General features: G+C 42.5%; 1 protein-coding gene across 5 annotated transcripts in view; it reads left to right on the top strand.

The window, feature by feature from the left end:
- RERE (arginine-glutamic acid dipeptide repeats) overlaps positions 1-23596 on the top strand; it is a 222880-nt gene that overhangs the window by 133999 nt on the left and 65285 nt on the right. For all 5 annotated transcript variants that reach the window (XM_084300172.1, XM_084300171.1, XM_084300169.1 and 2 more), the window contains 4 exons: positions 349-397; positions 4060-4184; positions 4932-5031; positions 17157-17255. In XM_084300172.1, the coding sequence (XP_084156298.1) occupies positions 349-397; positions 4060-4184; positions 4932-5031; positions 17157-17255 (373 nt within the window). The remainder of the gene's footprint in view (positions 1-348; positions 398-4059; positions 4185-4931; positions 5032-17156; positions 17256-23596) is intronic.

The following is a 23596-nucleotide window of genomic DNA, read 5'->3' as shown; positions in this document are numbered from 1 at the left end:
CTCGATTAGAAGCCAGCATTTTTTCTATATTGCGTGGCATCTAAGATTCAAACGGAGGGCGATGTGCACCCCTTCATCAGCTGCCTGGTGCTGTCTGCTGCTTGTGACTTCAGATCACACTAGGGAATTACCCTTGGTTCCAACAGTGTGACTAAAACCTTCCAGACTTGTCCCATTGGTTTTTATCATTTGCAGTGTGGCCTGTAATATCCTGAGTATATTTTTTTAAATAATTTTCGCTTCTCTTCCATTGTCATTGTAAATGCAATGACAAAAAAATGCAGACCATAATCTTGAGTTTCATTAATCATACTTCGTTCTCATTACTGGTTTTTCTTTTTGTATTAGGAGGCTAAACAGTACCCAAGGTGAAATCAGAGTTGGACCCAGTCATCAGGTAAGGGATTCTGTTTGTATTTTAATAGCTAGAGGACGTGGTTCTTGGCACTTGATCTGTTCAGAGGACACATTTAAAATTGTATGCGCTCAAATACTGTGAATTTCTGAGAATAATCATGAGTTCCCTAGAACTCCTTAGCTTAGTTAATGAGATTAATCTGTTAAATGTTGATATTTGAATGATTTTTACTAGTGAAAGTGCAGTTGGATCGATTCTAGACTCAGATTGAAGGAATCTGAGTAACTACTGGAAGTTAAGAAGGAAAAAAACCAGCTGTTGTTGGGCACATTCTAGAGTTAAAAATGAATGCATTCTCAGCTGATTTTCACCAAACAGTATGTTAATTGACTGTATAAAACAAACAAACAAAACTTGTTTTGGTATTGTTTTCCAGTTGTAGTCAAAGTAGATGTTTTAATTTTCATTTCTGTGGTAAAATTGTCAAGTTGGTAGTTTGTTACCGATGGCATTTGAGGTCCCTTTCATGAATCAATGTGTTTGAACAAAATGGACTTCTCTTAGAAGCATCAGGTTTCCAAGAAAAAGATTACAAACTTGAAAGGTAGGGGAACTTAAAACTAACAAAAGATTTTCCTGAACAGCAAATCTGTTGAGGTACACCTATATTTTTATGCACATGTTCATCTCTTAACCCAGGACATGGTGTGTTTAATTGTGCCTGTTGTTACAGCTGCCACCAATTTAGAATTCGCTTTGAATTTGATTTCCCTCTTCCATTTGTGACTGTGCTCTTTCTGGTGTCATCTCTGTGGCTCTGCATTTCCTCCTTGACCCACGCTTTCATTTGCAGCCCGTACATGCTCTCTTCATATTTTTACATGTTAAACAGACTTTGGGCAACGGTGGCACTTGAGCATTAGAGTCAGTGGGGCCGTTGTGTGTTTAGTCATTCATCAGTTGTCTTAAAATGAAAGCAGTGTTTGTAATTAGAGCAATTTTGACAGCTGCTAGGGGTAGACCTCTTTCTAAATGCCCTCTTCGTGCCCTACCATGTTCTAACAGCACCATGACGTTGTCTCCTACTGTCAGGCAAGATGTTAGCAGGTCCTTGCCCTTTTGTCCTGCATAATTTTGACACAAAACAGCTTAAATTCTTTTAAAATAGGAAGCATGGTAATTCTGGAGGATTATTGAAATACAGCTCTTACATCCATACCCTGTAGAAGTTGCAGTATAGTATTTTATTTGTACTTCCCAGGAAGTTTTTAATGGAATTAAACAACAACTTTCTGATGCTGTAAAGAGAGGACAAGCTTTAATTTTCAAGATGGAAAACCCCAGTAGTATTGTTTGTTTGTCTCTGAGAAGTAAAAAGAATTGCAGGTTCTTAAAACTGGTGCCTTAATTCATTTGGGCTGTTAAAATTTGAGAAATCATACTGAATGTGTTCAGGCACTGCGAAATAGAAGGTATTCTCTCTGTCCTTCATGAGCATGGGAAATAATCTGCTCTTACAGCATTAACAACTGTTCTGGTGGGATTTTGGTGGATAGCTGGCTTGTAAGGCCAGGGCTGTCACTGGGAACAGTCTCCTCTGCCTCTGGGGCTGCCTTTGTACCATCCCACCACTGGATTTTTTGCATCCACATGATAAATATTCATCCAGACTCCATTTTCAGTCTTGTTAAACAACTAGTGAAAGTCAACGTTTGTGTAATTTAATCCTCGAGGATGCTTTGTATTTAGAGGAAAAAAGTTCTTGTCAATTAAACCTGTATTATTCTTTCTATTAGTCATAATAAGAGTACTATAAATGATACTTCCAAAACAACCTTCATTTCAAATTGTCATGTAATGTTTTGGCAGGTAGTAATCAGCTGTGCTGGAAGATATAATTGCCAGGTGCAAGTCTGGATGGAGAAAAATAGCATGAAGGAAGGTCCACAGTTACCGAACACTGCTAATTTTTGCTGGCTCACTAGTTCAGCATTTTGAAGTTGCACAGTTCTTTCATTATATGCTGAGCATCTGTGTTTCTGGCTAGTGTCACCTCCGACAGGATGTATTCTCATCCTGTTAATTAGTGTAAGGTTTAATCTTATGAGATACTGATGGTGGATTGCAGGTTTTGGCTAGGAAGGAAAGTAGGAAGTCGCATTGAAGATTTTTGCTGTGTTGTCTTGCAGTCTCATTCATTCGATGGGAGGTGTGTGAACAGCCTCTGCTACGCACAGAGCTCTGTTAGCTCTGGGTATGGGCACGCTTCTGCCTTCCTGAGAATGAGTTATATGCAGGAGAAGCCAGAAACATCCCCATAATAACCCTGAGGTCTGATAATTTAAGAAAAAGGAAGGCAGCAGAAATCATGCGTTGCAGAGGGTACAGGACTGCTGTTTGTTTTGATGCAGATGTTAAACGACTGCTTGTAACAGCAAGTAAAGATGCAAGTGGAGCTAAATGCTTTGGAGAATTGCAATTATTGAAGTTCACGTAGGGAAGAGGGTTAGTGGGTCTCTACTGAATGCTATTCTCTGGAAACTTCTGGCTAGCAGCTAACGAGAGGTTTTTGAAGAGGAAGTTGCTCTTAGGAGGAACTCAGGTAATACTGAGCTTGTTCCTAGGGCGCACAAGGATGAGTATCAGTTTGTGAAAGCCCCTTGGTTGCTAGAAGGAGGTTGGTAGCATGCAGAGCTCGCACAGAAATCGATGTCCTCGTGGTGTGATGCCTGCTCATCCTTTTCCCGAAGAGAAGCTCAATGACACAGCCACTTTCCCAGGGAAGAAGTAAAATAAAGTACAGATTAAAGAGCAGAACATGAAAGACATCTGAACCTGTGACTTGTAATTACTGGTTATGTATAAACGTTGCCTCTCAAATATGTTTAGTGTTGTAAGTATAGGAGGTAATTATAGGGCTTAAAAGCTGTTTCCGAAGAGGCTCTCAGCTATCTCATCCCATTGCAGTAGATGACTAAAGATGCTAATTGGGTCTCTGGATACAGTGCAATGCTTCCTTAGAGGCAGGGTTCATTCCACTGAGCTATCTCACTTTCAGGTAATTTCTTTTTCTCTTTGGATTCTTAATAATTTAAAGAGGATTTTGTTAAAACTTAATGTCAAATGTCTAATTTTTTTTTTAACTGAGGTATCAAAATAAAACACATGCTAGCCATATTCTTGTTGTCTTGTATGGTTATAGCAGTATGTTTTAGCCTGGCAAGGAGGAGTTGTAACAGCATCTTTTTGACAAATGAAATCTGTTTCTCACAGTAGGTTGTCGAGCAGTATTTGATTTTAGTATAGGTGAGGACTATATATGTGGTTCAAAATGGCTTAAATCCACACTGGCATTTCTGCAGGCAGGATTGCACGTGGTATAAATATAGAAGGGCTTCACTGCTGCTGGACTGGGAAGTGGTTTTAATCCCGTGTGACTGGCAGACAATGAACTGCCCTTTTAGAAGGACTACTGGATAAAGTGGATAGATCTTCATGACTCAGTTTCCCCATAAACTTCCAAAACGTGGATCTAATCTCTTCACTCTTTGTTCCACAAACATCTTCCATCTATGAGTTGGGATTATTCCAGAGAGCTTACAGACTTTGGTACTAATAACGGTTGTGCATCCTCCTAACATTGACAACTGCAATGACTGTATGAACTCTTTTTTGTTTTGTTTTGTTTTGGTTTTTTTTAGGCTAAGCTTCCTGATCTGCAGCCATTTCCTTCCCCAGATGGTGACACGGTGACCCAGCATGAAGAGCTTGTGTGGATGCCGGGGGTCAACGACTGTGACTTACTCATGTACCTTCGAGCAGCAAGGTAATTACAGCCAGGACACTCCCCGTGTCTTTAGAGTGCCCTAGCGGACATGTGGGCTGCCTTGTGCAACAGTTGGCTATGGTCACTCCTTCCTAGTATTTTTTTTTTTTTGGTTTAACGTGGCAGTCAGCTGGGTAAATGGAAGTGTTCAGTCCGATACACGGATGCGCTGGTTTGATGATGCTGGGCGAGCAGAATCACTTTTCAGTTATATACAGAGTTTTAGTATGCCTGCAAGATTAATTAGATAAAGAAATATCAGACTTTTACACTAGTGGGCCTCGTAATTCAGAATGTGAGTAAATGAATTACTTGTAGCTTGCAAGAATTCAGAGATGTTGGGAATCTGCAGTTTAAGCCAGCAAATAACAAATACAAATAACGTAATTAAACTACATTTGCAATAACAAGTTTGTTGTCTCTGGCAAGACTGTGCCCTTGTGCCTGTAGGTTACATCTCCCATAGTCCCAATCACGCTATGGTACTACCGCAGTGCAGATTTTTAATTAAGGCAATCCGCTTTGCATTGGAATTATTTCATATGTTGAGATGACTTGGGTCTGTAAAAAATGGTAGCATTCATGCGGTGCCTCACTTTACTTATTTATGCAGTTTTGCAAGGCCCTGAAATTTGTGATTTAAAATGTAAATGTACTATTTCTGTATTGCATGATGATGATGATTGCGTGATATTGCATCAACCAGAAGCTGAAGAATTTAAACTTTTTTCCCCTCAAACTCTAAAGGAGCATGGCAGCTTTTGCAGGCATGTGTGATGGAGGATCCACAGAAGACGGTTGTGTTGCAGCCTCCCGTGATGACACTACGCTTAATGCACTCAATACAGTAAGTATAAGGAGCTGCTGTACGGATGAACTCTTTGCATTTAGCTCTTGACTTCTTTAAGCAAGAAATGCATAAAATATTTAGGAGGTAAAACTGATTTTGGGATGACACCACTAGTAAGTCAGTAGCCTAGTCTATAACAGCTTTGTTTCAAACACCACCTAGGTTTCAAAGACCTAAACCTGCACTGTTCACTCTAAGTTCACTAAAAATTTAATGATAATCTTTGGGGTGATGCCTTTAAGATTTGAGCACGTGTGAACATTCAGTGTAGCAAGCTGCTTAGGTCAAGCCCACCAGCTGGAAGGGTTGCTCGCTCAGCTGACACCTGCCCTGGCCAAAGGTGCTTTCATTCAGTCCAGCTAGCTGCTGTGTGTAGGAAAACAATCGTTATTTCATCTCAGGGCACTGAGTTTTCCTTCTATATATAGTGCTCTGTACGTGGTAATGACTGTCTGAAGTTTTTCCCACATGTAATTCAGCCTTCATTATTAGTATTTAGCTGTGTGTATGTGCAGTTCCCTTGCATAAATATAGTGTGTGTAAATAAACTGTTACTGAGTGGTTATATAGATGTGAGTGTATGTTCAGATGTTCACATGGTTGCAGCACAGCCACAGTAACTGTTTTGGGGAAGGTGGGGGTCACTGACACCCGTAGATCATGATACATGGAATGGTGTTTTAAGGTTCAAGTTGAAACAACCTGTCTGTCATCCCGTGTTCCTCAGTAGCAGAGCGAAATCTCTTGGCTTTGTATTCCCCAGAGCCCTGTGGGCAGCTTCTGGAGAGTTGTGGTAGTGACTGTAAGCTGACCTTTGCATCTTCGTTGTTTCCTTCCTCAAATATAATAAAAGGAATTAAGTGTAAATGGTCATCTGTTACTCTGAAAAAACACGTGGACAGATCTGCTGACTGTACGGACAGTTCTTGTTCTGCCTCTTTTTATGCCACCTTTTTTATGCACAAAACATATCTCAGGGGCTTGAACAGTTGAGTTCAGGAGCCAAGTGAAGATCATTGCAACAAGGAGCGGGTTATCTGTTTAGAGGTAGTACTGTAGGCATACTGGTCTTTGGTTTTATTAAAGTGAGAGGAACTGACCTTATCAAATTAATCACATCTATTAAATATCCGTTACTGATTCTTTGCTCTCAGTAAATCATCTAATTGCATGAAACTTTTAAATGCTTCAGAACATTAAAAGATGGTCTCTACAAGCTATAGGCCAGTTTGTAACGGGTTAAGTCCATGATTAGGTATATATAACTTGATATCCACACTAAAGTTAAAATTCTGGTATTCTTAATGGGAAAATCATTCCTGATGTGAGATTAGCTTACCAAAAGCACTTACCTTTTGTTTTTATATCCATTTCTGTCTGATTACATGCCTTTCAAGGGCTTGCATCAGTTTTTGTCTGGTTTCCTGCAGCACAGGAGCAGGACAGGATTAAGACCTAAAATATGCCCTTGTAGTATTTATACAGTAAATGGCAATAGCACTTTCATTCTGCAAAATGATTGAGATATAGTCAATACACTTGCATGTTTAACCAGCTGAAATCCAAGATGAAATTTTGTACCCAAATTAAATGCTTGTTCTCACTTCCAGATCTGCAAAGTCAAGTGTTATTTCTCAGTTAGCTTCGCAGCGCACTTCAGAACCGAGATGAATACATAAATCTTACTCCTTTGCTCCCTTTACTTAAGGCAAACCAGCGTGTTAAAGATTTTTATGCTGTTGAAGAATTGCAGCTAAGTCTGTATTGCACATCCGCTTCGGTTTCTCATCTGTTTTACATGTTATTTCCTTCCTTTCCCTTGGGATGAATGCCATCTGGTTCTGGTGTCTTACCGCTCTGGAGTATTCTAAGTTGTTCCCTGACATCCTTCTTAGAGACTCAAATCTCTGCTAAGGCCAATAATCATCAAAGAGCTTTTGGAATTGGAATTTCTTTCCTCTTGTCATCTATAATAAAAGACTACTGCAGAAAATTCATTTAACTTCACTGCTTCGCTATCGACTTTAATTAGCCCCTTTAATCCCTTGGGAGTTTATGGAGCCTGTAGTTGCACTTGTAGGCTTCTTGCATCCAAGACTTTGCTTCATCCTCATACATTTTTTTCTGTTCTTCTGATTCTTTTTGTATTTCTGGCATACATCTATTTTAGAAAATTGGTGCTGATTCATTTTCTGAATGGGGGAGGTTTTCACATTTGTGAAATAAAAGCACTATGCAAACTCTTAATGCCAACAATACGTTGAAGAAGCTGGATTGTTTTGTGTCAAAATACTTTTAACTGTTGTTATCATGGCTCCCGCCACGTATCACATCTTAATGTGTAACAGCAAGACTTAGCCCCTGGTGTTCTTACAGTCAGCTCGTGTTAACCTTGCCTTCTTCTTCCAAGTTTCTCTTGGAAATCTGGTAGTTCACGTCCTCTCTGTTCCCCTCTAGGCTACTTTCTCTCCCTGTATTGATACCGAGTAGTTCCTACTGAGCAGAGCTCCTGAATGTGGAGTGTTGGATGTTCTTGGAAGCACCATCTGGAAGGTTTGACCTGAACTCAAAAGCCCTTAGATGTCCGTAATGGTCGTTTTATTCATGTTGCAGAACTCTACTCTGTGCGCTCCAGTTGGGGATCTCAACTTCTAGAAAGCAGTGAAAATATTTGCCTCGCTTCCTTAGAATTTTTCTAGAGAAATGTTTTCTTTCGAACAACAGTTCTGTCAGACAGCGGGTTTTAAGAAAGTTACTTATTTCTGAACCTACCCTTTTTGACTAATTTAACGGTTTAGGTGGGTGATTTGTTGTCATGACAAAAAGTGCTCTTCTTAATCTTTCTGTTCACTGTGTATTTAAAACAGATACCAGGTTTATCCGATAAATAACTTCTGAGAACATTACACTGCCCTGAGTTGTGTTTTTGTTTAGAAATTATGGTGTGTAACCCAGAAAATTAATGGAAAAGCATTGATACGGTATGATTTCTTATTATGGAAATCCAATAAACTTCAGAGCAGCACTTCATATAAATCAGTCTTGACAAGCTCCTTTGGTAGTGTTTTATTTATGTAATAACAGATGCTGCAGCCCCCAAATGATTTATTGTTAATTACGGCAGATAGAAATGGAGATCATGGAAGGCCCAATGCAACATATATATCAGCTCCTTGAGGTGATCATTCACTTAGTGCTCCAGGTACACCTCAACTCCTGCTCCTTGGTTGGGCTCTTGAGATTTTGTGCCACGTTTGGAGTTGTAGCCCTTGGGAAGGAAGTCAGGTTTTCATTTGGAGTCCGTTATCATCCCAATGGATGTTGGCTGTCATACTGAGAGGTATGGGCAAGGACATAGCAGTTCCTGAAAGTCTTTCACCATATTTTTTTTAAAAGGGAGCAGCTCTTGTCTTAGCTACCAGCCAACAAACAGGTAGCTGAATTTGGCTGACTTTATTAAATTAACTGTGTATTTGTGGTTTAAATACCCACCAACCGAAGGTCTTTTTTTGATGCACTAGACCTTAAAGTATTGGTCACGTAAAGTGAAAATATGCATATTTCTGGGTCCCTTCCAACTCGGATATTCTATGATATTTAGTAGGCTTTTGGTTTACCGCTTTCAGAAGTGAACTAGAGTGCGTGAAGTCATTTAACAGGTGAAATGGTAGGTGATGGAAACGCTTGCTTTTATAGCTTCTCAGTTCCTCTTACCTTGTGAGCTGCAGAATCACATCGCTTCAAGTCAGAACCCTTCTGAAGTGTAAAAGGAAGTAGAAATGTAAATTTGAGTTAGTCCCAAGCCTTGTTTTGGGTCACTGTGGACAACGTTACTGCCTTCAGAGAGCCAGTGTGGTTAGCCTGTATTTGTAATTAATCCTCTGTAGCAATGCACTTTGCCTTCTTTAGCCCTTCTGGGCTTTGAGTGTGGATAGGCATCGCTTCTTAACAATCACAAAACCACTAAAAAGCCTCCAAAAAGACTGTATGTACAGGGTATCTGCGGAGATCCTAAGTTTGAAAATCGTGCAGGAGGGTCAGGACTTAATTAGCTAATATTTTTTTTTTGCCTGTTCCAATCTAATTGAAATTTGGAAATCCTTAGAAATCATTCCCTTTCCAAGTCAGGCCAGCTTAATTAACTGTCTTATTTTGCTCACCATTCTTTACTTGCAAGCTCGTTGCCCACTCTAATGACATGTTCAGTGTGGGAAGGCATCCGACACGCTGCTTTCTTCTCTTCCATAGAAAGAAGAAAAAAATCCCGTGGAATTATTTTTAAAAATGGCCAGTTGTGGTGCCAGTAAGTTTTACATGTGGATGAATTTCTTTGTAACACGTGCGTTGGTGTGTAGCCTGGCCCATCTGTAATACATACGTGGAGCAGCGGGGGGAAGAGTTCTGGTTTTCAGATGACAATAAATCCTGCACTGAAACGTGGCAGGGTCAAATTGGTGCGTGTTCAGACAAGCAGGTGAAACTGCATTTATATTCCTACATGTGTGCCCTTGTTCTCCTGTATAGCTGTAGAGGTTCCAAATCTGTCATCACGTTATGCAGCACTCCTCTTAGGAAACTCAGCACTCGGATATTCCTTCGTTGTGGGACTGAGAACTCTTTGGAGGCACGACCCTGTGTTTGGTTACGGAGAACGTCCTTCTTGTTCACTCTTCAGCAAGCAAATGGTGTCAAAACACTTAAGCAGGTTATTGTCCTGTGGCTTGCCGTGTCAGGCAACTCAGGGTAAGGTTTTCCCGTGTGATTTTGTATTGCCATAAGAAAAAAAAAGTCATAGAAGTTAAAATATTCCTATAAAAGGGCCTCAGAAGCAGAAATGATGTTGGGTTTTGCTCTCGACTCTCACATCATGTGAGGCATTAAAGAACAGGTTAAAGAACATCATTAGAAGAATGTGTGAGAGTGGCTGGTGTCCCAGGGAGCTCGATGGGAAGTTTTGCAGAAGCTCCCTGAGGCAGAGCTGTGAGTAGGAAGGAGTCGCTAGGGATTTCTTCCCCTGTCCTCATCTCACCACAAGGGTAATGCCAGAACTGCACTGAAACCATGACTTCATCTTCCCTAAATCATGGCTTCATCTTCCCTAGACGAGTAGGCAAAAACTTCTGAGGCTATTAGGATGTCATACCTAGGATCTGGGTATCCAGAGGCTGGAAGGAATGACTTTTAAATGTCTTAATGCGATGAGGTGTTACAGGAATTGGAAGATCCTGCAGATCTGAACCATCAAAGGAAGCGTTTGATGCTACAACAGAAGATAATACCGCTTAAGCTAGCGTACTGCTGCACGGAAGGAAGAGGAAAAAGTCATATGCTAATACTGTACAAATCTCTCCTTACTAATAGCGTTGTTCTGACTTCTCGTAACACTGTTACACGGGAGCACGTCATTATGAGTGACAAATGTGACAGCGTAATATCAGTTTAAGGAAATTCAGTTCTAAGTAACATGTCACCCAGACAAATTACTCCCTGTTTTAACTTGCCCTTGGACAAGATTTTCTTGTTCATTAACTACAGACAGGGTTGAAAGCATTAAAAATTATTTAAATATATGTTAGCATTTCTTATTATTACTAGTTTTCCTTTTGGATGAGTCTTCATTAACAGCTACTCTCATGGTTCAAATGAGGTAGCGCAGCACTTCAGGGGCCATCGCTGTCTGCCTGGGCGTGTCGGAGAATGAAGCCACTTCGAGTCCATGAGACAGTTTTGCCACTTTGAATTTTCACTCATCCTTATCCTTGCTCTTGGGGAAAGAAAAAAAAACACTACTTCTGTGTTTTATTTGTAAGATGAGTCAGGAGATCTTTCAAAAGAAACTACTGAAAGGGCTGTGAAAATGACTGTCGTGGGTACTTCCAGAAATCATTCTGGAATATATAAAATGGTCAACTTCTTGAAAGTATTTCTTTAAAATGCTCTTGCATTTAATGGTGCTACTTCTGCAGGTAACTTGCAGGGTCTTGCCTTTGCTCAGTGCTAGCAATGCTGTTGTGCTGACCCACGAAGGAGCTGCCCCAGGGAGCTCCCTCTGCTGTTCTGCATTTTGCATCCGTGCCTTGAGCTGTTCGTGGTGGCCCGGCAGTACCCTGTGTGACAAGGGGATGCAACACAAGCATCTGGCTCTTTAATCTGCATCATTAGCATCTAGATCACTCTGTAGCAATTAGAGCTATATAGAAGCTTAAAATAGATGAGAACTAGGGGTAAAAGATGGAAGTTGCTGCATTTTAATTTTTTTTTTTTTACTTTTTTCCAAAGTAGCGAGGGCTGATTTCTGTATTTTCCAAGCTGACAGATGCCACAAATCAGATATTTAAAAACCAGAGCTAGCAATAATTTTCTTCTGAAGCAGCTGTATTGATTTCTGTCACCTCCTGAACTTTTTCTGTTAGTTTCAAATTTTGTTGCAGGCCAAGCTGTTAGACAACTAGTTATAAATCACAGCTCACCAGCCAGCTCGTTGGCAAAACAAGGCTGTCAGGCAGAGGCTTTTTGTTGGATAGCTTGGGTTCTTGATTGCTTCAAGGTTTTGTTGTCCTTGGGCACCAGAGGGAGCCCAGCAAAATAGTTTCCTTGTCCAAAAGGGCAGTGTTTTTTTTTTTTCCTCTGATCCAGATCATTCAGTGTGTGTGCAGCAGGTGGGGAGGAGTTACAATTTAAAAAAAAAAAAAAAAAAAAAAAAAAAAAAAAAGGGTGGATGGAGGAGCATTTGGGGGCCAGCCTCTTGTTGGGCATTGAGCATGGCTGATAAAAATCAGACGTTGTCATTTCGGGGAATGAGCACTTTAAAGAAGGCTACACGTTTGGAAATAGGCTTTGCTCTTTCACCCAGTGCAGTGTTTGCTGGGCAGTTGCACAGCAGCAGAGACAAATCCCCCTGCTAGCGACTGGCCAGGGCTGCCAGCAGTGCTTGCTTCAAACTGAAGCCGCTCGGCTGCGCTCCCGAAAGCGGCCGGCTGAATTACATTTCATATTAAATTAGCTATCTGGATTAGCGTAATTACGCCACAAGAACTAGCTACTCGAGCCACGTGGCAGTAATTCTCTCTTCTCTTTTCATTTTCCTTGTCTTCTTCTCTCTCCTCTCTATTTTCTACCTTGTTAAGCAGGCTGCAGTTTTACAGAGCCGCTGTCTGTCTCCACCGTTGTCGGCTTCAGTGAGAGGAGCAAATCCCTTGCTAATAATCAGTGTTCTGAGGCCTGCGTAGATTACAATAAATAGAGCTTAAATGGGGGCGTTATGTAAACCTTTTCTGTGCGGTACCAGGCAAATTCCAGCCTCTTTTCCAATTCACTGCAGCATCCCGCTTGACAGCAGTGAAAAATGTCTTCTGACTCCGCTGTGTTACTCGAGGCTTAAAATGCTCTCACGGTACCGGTGGTATTTACCTCGTGTTGGGCAGGGCAGGCTCCGTATCTCTGCGCCCTGACGAGTGACACGATGTGTTTGTGACTGGCGATGGTTCAGGGGAAGAGCCAGCACTTGGCCTGGAGGGTTCCCAGCGCTGTCCTACGGACGCTGGACACGTCCACGTCCCCACGACAGCACAGCCTGGCTGAAAATCCCTTCTGCTTTTATTGGCTTTTCTGGGTAGGTTTCAAAGCAGTTGAGCAATGCTCTATTACAGTGCGGTTGCAATTTTTCCTTGGAGAAAAGGGCTCTGGAATCTAGCAGTGTTCTTAATGAACTGCAATTATTTAATATTGTAGCATGAATGCAGCCTCACTCGGCCGGGCTTTTCAGTGGGGATCGTAATGACTGTAATTGCGAAAGGATACCTCGCCGAAGGAGAAGCTGCCAGATGCAATGCCGTTCTGATCGAAAAAGGTCACAGTAAAAGGGACATTTAAATTAAGTTATAAATTACAGTTGAAGAACAATATTTTGATGAGCGAGACCACGGATGTCAGAGCTGCAAGATGTAATTCATGGGTTCATTACTGAGCAGAGGTGCCTGACAGCTGAGCCATGCCAAAAGGAGAATTTATTTGCAACATCACGCAGACAGAAAATGGCAGCTCGGCTGAGAAGCTGTGGTGGAAACTTGAAACCTTGTGGTAATGTGCAGACTTTATGCTAATAAGGCTTTCCTGTGATCTAGAGTTGTTTAATGACTGTTGTAATATAAATGAGCTTTTTGGATACGTGCATATTGAGAATTTTTCTTTAATCTGAAATCCGGCCCAGCGATGCAGAAGTTGCTTTATTTTCCGATTCCAAGTTTGCAAACAACTACAACAAATGTACTTACATGTTGTGTCACAGCAGTTCAAAATAGAGATGCCAGAGTTAATGCTAAAAACAATAATTCTCTAGGTGACAGGACGGTAATCTAGTGTTCATAGCAATACCTTGAGAAGTTCAACCAGAAGTTAATTAAACCGTAGGCAGTCATCATTAGCTATTATTTATACGTTCAAGTTGCTTGCCAATAAAGTGCTTATATATATTAAATGACCAAGAGCAATAAGCAGAGAAAGATCCATCAGCCAGATTGAAAGAAGCAGATTGAACTCAGGCACTTACACACAAATACATTTTTCCTTTTGCTGCATTATCCTGCTCCTGGCACTTAAAAGCATTTTGTCCCTTGATCAAAGTCACGTTTTTCTTGAGACTCCAGACCCGGACAAGTTCTCTTGTTTTCGCTTCTGTTTGTTTTCTTTTACATGACTTTTTCTTTCTGTCTGTGCTCATGGGTTTTGTGGTTTGAATGCAACCACTTGGTCAGAAGCTGCTGCTCCTGTTATCTGGTGGTGGTTTGGGGCAGTTCTGGCAGCCTGGAAACATGGAAATTTTTCAGTAACCAGCAGAATTGCCTGTTAGCCCAGTCCTTTCTTTCTCTGTCTGATTATCTGCAGGCTGAGAGGTTTGGGCAATAGGGCAGCCAGGATAAAAAAAACAACACTTGTTGTTCCTTGAGGCAAAATACAGGTTTCCTCCACCTTACAAAGGGGCTTTGGCACGGCTGCGTGTTTTGGGAGGCAGAAGGAACAGAAGCTCTGTTCTCTTCGACGCTGTCAAATTTTCGAAGTGAAAAATCTTTTAGGTGGTAGCACACACAGAAAAAAGCATTTGCAAGGTGAGCTGGCAAAACAAACAGTCCTTTTTACTTGAAGATGGATGCGTTCCCAGTTCTGGAGTGCAAACAAGGAGAAAAACCTCTGTGTGCCCAGTAGAAAAGACATCTTATTTTCCTGCCTTTAAGTAGGTATTGCATACCAGAGGAGGCTTAAAAAAACAAGTTACGAAAGCTGTTTAAAGGCAGTCGGGTTGTTTGAGTGTTGGCACTGAGCACTGGCACTGCAAGACTGCCTTTCGGCTCTTATCGTGTGGCTTGTGGAGGTGGGCTGAGAGCACTGCTCCTCCTGCGTGGAGCTGCGGTCCCGGGAGCTGGCACTGACGCGGGCAGCGAGGCTGGTTTGTGAGCTGGTTTGGAAGCTGATGCTCTGCTCTACGTCAGGAAATTTCACCTGTGGCGAGGCGTTTGGAAGCTGGGCTTGCTATGAAGTCATCTCGGGTGATGCATGGCGCTGACTTAGAGCAGTGTGAGGTGCTGTGATGGCTCTGGCGTGGTAACGCGTCCTTCGCAGCAGCCTGCAGAGATGCGAGTTGGGACAGGGGATGGGGAAGAGATGACTTTTTGGAAGCTGGGTGCTCTGTGAAGGTCCAGATAGTCGTGGTTACTGCACACAGTGTTTGTAACTCTCTTGTACATGCCACGTCGAAAGCTGACATGAATAGAAAATTATTCTGGCTTAGTTTTCTCTCTTGTTCCCATCATATTAGCCAAGCACTTGTTTTATTGCAGTAACACCCTGTACGCAATTGTTACTTCAGCTGGTGGTAAGGGAAAAAATGTTCAGGCAGGCAATTAAGGGAACGCTGCTGATTGTTCTAAATCCCCATCCCAGGCTCTGATCAGAGGTCTTTGTTCAGCAGTGACCTTTTCTTCCTAGAAGTCCTCAGCTTCCTTTAAAAGTCCCTCGAGCACAAACAAATCCTGAATGCCCCAGTGACTTGGGGCAAGAGGTAGAAGAGCACCTTCAGCACTTCAAGGCCTGCTCCTACTGTTCCTGGAAGGTTTGAGCCAATTTGTGCCAAGTGTTATCTGGAACGTGCTAATCTCTCCTCTAACACAGCCAATGGCATCTCTGTGCCCAGCAGCAGGAGGTATGCAGTGCAGCCCTAGAGGGCTGTGCTCTCCTGCTTTCACAGCTAACTGCAGTCCTCCGTGGTTTTGGACCTCCCAGGTGTTGAATAGTGATTGTTTATCAAATTGATTTCTGGAAACTCAGCTATTCAGGTGTTACAAAGGAGGCTCCAATTTACTTGGAACTGAAATTTCACCAGCAAATAGAATAAATTAGCTGTTACTTTCAATACGTTTAGAGACCTCAGTAAGGGAGGTAATTCCTAGCGTGCTTTGCACTGCAGATGGATGGGCTTTGCGGGCTGTCACAGTCTGTTCTGTGGCATCCATGACCAGAAAGCTGCAATGCTAATAAAATAAATGGGAAGATTGCACATTGTGACACGTGGTACCCCAATTCCACCCTTTTGTGGAAATATGCCCCAGTATGATGGACCTTTCATGCTTGCTCTCACAGCTGCATGAGCCCTGCTGGCGGTGCAGGGCATCGCTTTTGCCCTGCCAGTCTTCACCATGGTCTGCTATGACCTGATGAATGTTCTGCCCCATTGTTTACAGAAATAATTTCACTTTTGACATAAGAAAAGTGAGATATTTTTTCTCCCCCTCCTGTAATCAGGTTTGGTATAACCATATTAATAGTTACAAAGTAGTTAATACCTTGTCACCACGCAGTAATTGTATCTTCATCCCTGTTCAGTTCAGCAGACGGGGACAACTTCAAGAATTGGAGTACTCATCGAAATATTTTTGGAGAGGGATCGGATGTAGGGCTGGCAGCACAGATGCTTATGCAGGGTGGGATGCAGAGAGCTTGGGATACATTTGGGGCAGGAAGGAAAAGCAGGAGATAATGTATGGAATTACTCTTTGGTTATTGCTGTCATAAAGAAAACTTTCAGGGTCTGCAAAAATCTGTGCTGTTAGTCAATAGCTCTGGTGTCCTTAGCACCTTGTTTAGAAAAACTCGCTCTTGTCTGTGCAGGGAAGTCTGCATGTAAATCCTTCTCCCTTCTGGGTATGGGAAGATAATTCAGTTTCTGTCACCCCAGCAATATGTCTCTTTCTTTTAGATCACCTTCCGAAGATATAGAGCAGGCTCCTGACTAGTCCTCCAGTTCTTAAAATCCCACTGTACTTTGAAGATAGGACAGGCGATAAATCTGCAGCGTGCTAAATGTTTTCTATCAAGAGTTAAGAGCTGGAGATTCTCCTGGGCTCGTTGCTGAATGTTTTTTTCAGTGTCGTTGTTTTTCTACATCACCCTGATTCAAACGTCTACTTCAGACAGCTTTTGATCATGTACTTACCTACTTCTATGGTAGAAAATGAGGTACGGTGTAGGCTGTGACCATCTGAAACAGTAACATCAACGTAGATGTTCCTGCTTGCCTTTATGTACTCTCTAGTTATCTGCAGAGGCTTTTTATTTTCCATATTTGTTTTTCAGTAACACATTGATCTTTGCAATGCAGTAAGAATCCTGTAAAAAGAAATTTCTGGGTGGTAAACCTGACATCCCATAGCTTGCACTCCCTCCTGAATATTAGGGTTTTCTGGTTGGCTGTACTAATTGGAACAAAGTACTGCCGTGTAAAATACAACTCCTTTTGAAAAATGCTTTGGAGCTTTTTACAAATTTCCTTGGAATTTATAATGTAAAAGATGTATTTTCAAAATATAGCCAAAAATATTCAGTGCTTTATGGCCTCAAACATCATCTGGGAGAAATCCAGGAAGGAGGGGGAAAACCATACTTGTCTTAATGTTGTCTCTGCTACTAATAAAATTCCAATTACCTTCAGGTTGTTTAAATTTCACTTCATATATCAACAGTAGAAATAATTAGGCGTAGAGCATCTCATGTGGCCCCCTTTATTTTTTTTCTCCAATATCGGATCACTGCTAATTCCATTGAATGTGCTATTTGTCTTCTTTATTTTTTAGCTACACGAAAGTAACTATGATGCTGGAAAAGCCCTGCAGCGGTTGGTGAAGAAGCCTGTGCCCAAGCTGATTGAGAAGTGTTGGACTGAAGATGAAGTGGTAGGGAAATGAATTATTCCCTTGAGCTTTATAGTTCATGTTGCTTCTCTCATTCATTTCATTTTTTTTTTCCGAAAGAGGTTATTTTTATGGGAAAGAAGAGAGGCAAATAATTTATTGCACAGGGTACATCTTTGCACACTCCTGAGTTAGTGGACACTCATTCGGCATACAGAACTTTATTAGGCTATTTTTCTAATAAAGAACGAGAGGAGAGGATCAAGTGACTGTAGCTGAGAGGACTCCATAGGGGAGATGAACAGCTGGAAAACCTCTGGGCTCTAAATTTCACTTTCACTTTCACCTCCAGGCAGGCTGGCCCCATCCATTAACTGGAGTAGGACAAGATGTAAAAAGGCACGTGAAGCATTGTCCTGGATTTGTACCTGCTGGTGTTGGAGAAGGCTCCCAGCATCAGCACAAGTCAGCTAATGGGAAGCTAGATAGCAGTGTTTTCTCTTAAACTGAGTTTTAAGTCCCTTTTTCCCTTCATACGGGATATTAGAAATTGTTTGCTGGCATCATTCTTGATGGATGAGTCTTTGACAAAGAGCAGACCAAAAGGAGATAATAGGGAAGCTGGGATTTAGCCACGCCATCTGCATGCACACTAAAGTATGCAGGACTCGTCAGGCTCCAAAACTGTGCTGAAAACAGCGCATCCATCTTAAACAAAGCTCCAGAAATAATGTATGGACATGATGAATGTGGGGCGTACAGTAAATATCCAGCACAGTATCGTGTCCTCACCGTTATGGAACTTGGATTTGGGCACATAGAGTTTAACATCCCAGTACACGGCAAGCCTCATCCACACGCACGGCGTAGGGAGGAACCAGCAGGGTGATTTCTCTGGCATTGTCAGGTAGTTACAGACCTCTGGGGTGTCTGGTTGGGGCTGTAGTGCCAGAGGTGAAGGAACATGTCAGCATGTCATTGCTTCCTTCAGCCAGAGGCTGAGGTTTTGGGTCTGTATGGCTTCAGATGGAAATTTCTGCTATTGATATTAGCCTACTAAAAGAGTAAGTATTAGCCTACTAAGAGTATTAGCCTATTAAAGGATTCTGCAGTCTGATAGTGGAGGGTGAAAAAAAAAAAACAAAAAAACAACTTCTGAGCTGAGAAAGACACCTCTTCAGAAAAGCTCTAATTGACAGAGAAGGTGCTGGGAAAGCACTCCATGCTCCCAGACGAATGGACCACGTTTTGTATTCCTGTGTCTTTTTGCAGAATTTGGGGGAGATGATATCTGCTCAAGAATTAAAAAGGCAAAGGTTTCTCCTTGTGGTTTGTTTGTTCTGCAGTTTAATTGCTGCAATTGTGAGATTGCTGCTGGCTTAATTTTTATGTGTATGACATAATGCAACTGTGCTTATTAAAGTGTTTTGTAGGGTTATAAATCACACGAAGTTGGGAGCAAATTATAGATTCTTAATTTGCTGACAGCTAGTAAACAAGCAGATTCATATTCTGTCTGAATAAATAGCAATATTTGTTGCATTCAGCACAAAAGTTGCATTTTCTGGCAGCGTGCGGAAACCAAATGCTGTTGTTACAACCCTTTGTTTGTCAGACCTTGCAGCTTGAGCTCGCATGCAAGTACTTGACTGCAAACAGGGAGACACTTGTGCATTTTCACGGTGTGGGAGAAGAGAAGTGCTGAACGAGTTCACTTGGATTACGTCCTAAAAATATTTTGCATTTTAATGCCGCTGTTAAATGCACTTAACAAAATAGATTTATGTGAGATAGAATGCGTAAGAAGACAGTGCCTCCTTAGCAAGCTGACTAGGCATGTCTGGGTTGGTGAAAATGGAAAAAGGTTATTTCCTAGCTCAATAATTAGGCGGTGGTGTGCACTAAAATAGAAAATCAGATGGCTGAAATTTAGCTATGATAAAATATTTATCAAAGAAGAACCTCAGACTCGCTTGTGGTTTTTACCTTTCACCGTCCAAAAAGCTGCTGCTCTGATGTGTGATAATAAATGTGGTATAAATGGAAGTAGAAATTCAACACGTTGTGTGTACCTACCGGGTGTCTAAATGAAAAATCTGATTTGGGGCAAGACAACACGGTTCATGTAAAAGACGAGCAAAGTTCTGTGGGTTGCTGTTGTTTTTCTTTTTGAACGAATGAACTTTTAAGGTAGTTAATTGGTAGAGTAAAAGTACATTTGGAAATATAAATAAAAACACAATTTGTGTTCTTTTGTTAAGTAATTAAGGTGGCATTGGTGCTGTAAAATAGGGCTGATAATGGGTGGCATTTTCATGGGCTCTTAACACTTCTTAATTATTCAGACAGTGGCTGGAGAGAGGGTTTTTTTTTTTAAGCTCTAGTTTATCTGAAAGCCTTTCAAGGATTTATTCCAATGAATTGCGTGTACTTGCTCTCTCCTCATACGTACCCTTGTGCAAGAGCTAGATTAGGGCAGGCCAGGCTGTGTAAACCCGTGTTCAAGTCGGCTTTATTCAGAAAGCCAACAAAGAACCTTTGTGGTAAGGAGGGTGCCTGAAGTGGTGGGGTGGAAGAGGATCGTGTGCTAGCACGGCAGCAAGGCGAGCAGAGGGTGAGTAAAAAGCCTAGAACATGCTTTCCTAATAAGGTTTTCGGCAATCTCATCACAAAAGGGCATTTTGTTTGGGGCGCTGGCTGCTGGAACAAATGCTTCCAGTGCTCAGCCTTGTGCTCGCTGTGTTTGTCCTCGCACTGTCATTACCTCCGTTTTCTCTGCCTACATTCTTTCCGTAGAATGGTTAAATCGAACGCTGCCAACTCCTCTTCTTCTGTGCCGAGGGTTTTTTTTTTTTTCACTCTCCTTGTTTTTTCCATCAGCTGCACTATGCTGAGAATGCCAGAGCTGCTGCAGCTCGGGGATTTTGATCAGCAGTCCGTGTTAAATGGTAGAGAACAGAGCCTTGCGAGCAAGAAAAGGCAAAATTTACTGAAAAGTGAAACATTACTCCAAAAGTGCAGCCCCTGTGAGCGCAGACTAATGATCGTTAACTCTATAAATCATTGTCAGTCTCAGCTCGTTTTATCATATTTGTTCCTGTTCTGTTCCATCCAAGTTTCCAGAAACACTTGGCAGTCCTCCAGCCTCGGCAGAGCCAAAGATCAAACTGTGCTCTTATTTATAGACAGCTAAGCTCCACCTGCAGAACTTCATAGCTTGTTTGTCTCCGGCAGTTTGTAGAAAACTCCAGATTAAAGCAGCTGCACTGCACTCCTGAGCCTTTCTGGGGCTTGCAAGGCAAATTTCCTTCTCGTTGGCTCCGCAAACCTGCAGCAAACTCCCCCTGCGCCATACGAAGGGTGCTGCAGCTGCACGGGAGCTCCACAGCCAAGTGTTTTGCAGAGGAAGAGACTGCGTCAAACCCCAAATCTGGCCAAAATAATTAAATTTCAGGGAGATCTTTAGCATTAAGTGTGTCTCACCCATGTTGTGATGGGAAGCAATGAGCAGCAGGGAGTCTCAGGTGATGTGGGGCTGGTGACCTGAGAGTGACACCAGTGAGGGAAGTGGAAGACCCAGGTGCAAACCATGTCCCCGTTTGTGCTGGGCTTCATCTTCTCTTGCAGCCCAGCAATTACCTACTGAGTGATTTTTATAACTCTTATGAATAGGCAGGTGCCACACCAGGCACTAAGCTCTGCTCAGTTAACCCCCTAACTGGGAAAGGCTCCGTAAATGACCAGCTCCATCCCAGAATGGCTGAGGCTGGAGGTGCCTCTGGCCCCTGCCCAAGCAGGGCCACTTACAGCAAGTTGGCCAGGACCATGAGCAGAAAATAATTAATAAAACCAAGTCACAGCTTCCCTTGTCTCGTTTTTTCCACTCCTGCCGTTCTGATCCTATGATATTCTCCTTCCCCCTCCCAGCCCTCACAACAATTTTGTTATTACAAAGTTAATTTTCTGCCACTTTGTAAGGGCAGCGTCTGAAAAGCTTGGTTGCAGGGAGAGGCAAGAGACAGAGGGAACGGAGCACCGGGACAGTATCAGGTTAGTGGGCAGGTGGCAAAAGCACCCGAAGGGGAAGCGTGGGCACAGCGATGCAGGGAAACAACTGGCTGGGTCCAAAAGTCATTCTTCAACCGTTATGCTTCCTTAGGTCAAAAACCCTCTGAGTTGGTTGTTGAGTTACTTGCATGAGTGTTTTGAGTGAGTTTCCACTGTGCAGGGTGGGTGGGTGCTGTCCTTCCTTCGGCTGTGGATGGGATAGCCAGGCGTTGTCCAGCACAGGTCTCTGCAGCATTCAGGAGGATTTGTGATCTGTGTGAATAGCTCAAATTTATTGTAGTTAGCTTTTAACTCTTTCTGCCAACTATCCGTTGCCCGAAGATTAAGCCTTTCTTGTTAATTAAAAGCCCTTTGCTGCCTGTGACCGATCTATCCGGTAGGAGTTGCCTTGCAGTGATCAGAACTGATTAAAATAAAGGATGGAGGTTATTTTTACTACTGATGAAGTGGTTACAGAGGTTTAGATCAAATTAAATAGAGGATAAAATTTACCACTGATTGAATTAAATGGAAGGCTCTGTAAATATGAAGATGGAGGTTTGCTGTCTCCCTGGTGTTTCTAAACCCATGGCTATTTTTAAACCTTTCTCATTCCAGTACGTATATTCGGGGGCACACTGTGAAAACCACAGTCCTTCCCTCCTGCCTACTAAAACCAGCTGAAGCAGCTCCTTCACCGATGCATCTACAGGCAGCTCTAAGAGCAGCTGCTTCCTGTTTATAAAGGCTGCTGCTCCACCTGACAGCATCAATCTCCAGCGTGACTTGGTGAGCAGGGCTTGGTTTCTCTTGCCATGCTGACAAATTCACTCCTGCAGACAAATTCAGCGAGCAGTTGTGGTGCAGAACACTGCATCAAAGCGCTTTCCAAGCAGACCAGCGTTGTGCAGCATCACCTGGGGGGGATCCTGCTTGTTCGAGCTGGGCTGCAGTGCCTACCACAAGGCAGCAGTGGGGTTCCAGGTGGGTGCTTGGTTTGGGAAGAGGCCACGCAGCGTGCTGTTAGGACAGAGCAGGTCGTTTTGACCACAAATGCCATGCCTGATGTGAATGGCATGATGCTGGGGCAAAGGGACCGACCTCGACCTTCAGGCAAGTGACAGGCTGATATCTTTCACTAATGCAAGGCTAGAGTAACCCCATTTCCTCTTATTTTCTTCAGCCATCCTCCTAGTCCCCAGGACCTGGTAGCACGTGGGCTCTGTGACGCTCCTGTCTGCTCATCCTGCATGCAGCCATGGGCTGTGGCATGGGCAGGACGTGGTGTTTGCCTTTCTGTGCTCTGAGACAACAAAAACGCTTCACTGGAGCTCAGCCAGGACTGTTGGAGGGGAAGAGAAGTCATTGGTTCTGCATCTCCTGGCCACCTCTGAACGTGGTTCTTTGTGTCTCTGACAGCACGGGCTGTTTTGGTGCAACATCAGTGATCCCTATTAGGGATGGGGTGGTGCTGATCAATTAACCTTCTCCAGATGGAAATATTTCTAAAATTACGTTGAAATTGTATTTAGAAACATACTGACTTACAGCTTTCTGTCTGTCGGGAACAACTACAACTAACCCCAATGCTGAGCACCTGTAGTTGAACCCTGGAGCCTGTCTTGAGGACACGCTGCTTCGCTTTCCCCGTGTGCCAGACCCAGAGCAATGATCTTGAGCTGCTTTCAGTGTAGTTTGACTTGAAACACCCCCATTTTCTGCTGTGGTTTCAGTGGAAATATTTCCCAAGAAAAATTGTCCTAATGGGATTTCCACTCTCTTGGGACGAGACGTGCTCTGAAAGCAGCTTCTATAATTTCAGTGATGCTCAGAACAATTCCAAGCTAACGCTTGCTCCTGGTCCCAAAATGAGCTGTGTCTGCACGCTTCCATTTCAGATAAATAACCTATCAAGTGACTGTCATTTACAGCGGATACAATGTTCATCTGAAGTTTTAATTTAATGAAATAGTTTTCAATTCCGGCGTGCCACACATATTGGGAACAGTGAAGGAAATAGTCCAGTTCTGGCTGTTCCTCATGTAACAGTTCTCTTTTTTTGTCTCTATTCAGAACGTGCTTTTTTTCTGTCTTTTTATCAAAAGTACCACCAAAATCAATACAGCTTACAGGAGAGAGAAATACAAATCAGAACTAAAAGAGAACCTCTAGTTTATTAGGTTTTTAATTAAACATGATGAACACATTTTAAATAACACAAAGGCCTCAGGCAGAGCTGCATCTAATCGAAACAGATTAAGTCACCCGTCCACACTTGGGTAGTTATTAATTCTGTTTATTTATGCATGCTTGCTGAAGGCAGAGTTCACTGCTGC

Source organism: Netta rufina (genome assembly GCF_964035555.1).
Source record: "Netta rufina genome assembly, chromosome: 22".
NCBI classification, from domain to species: domain Eukaryota; kingdom Metazoa; phylum Chordata; class Aves; order Anseriformes; family Anatidae; genus Netta; species Netta rufina.
Note: the sequence above shows the minus strand (reverse complement) of the source record. Positions and strands in the feature narration are given on the sequence as shown.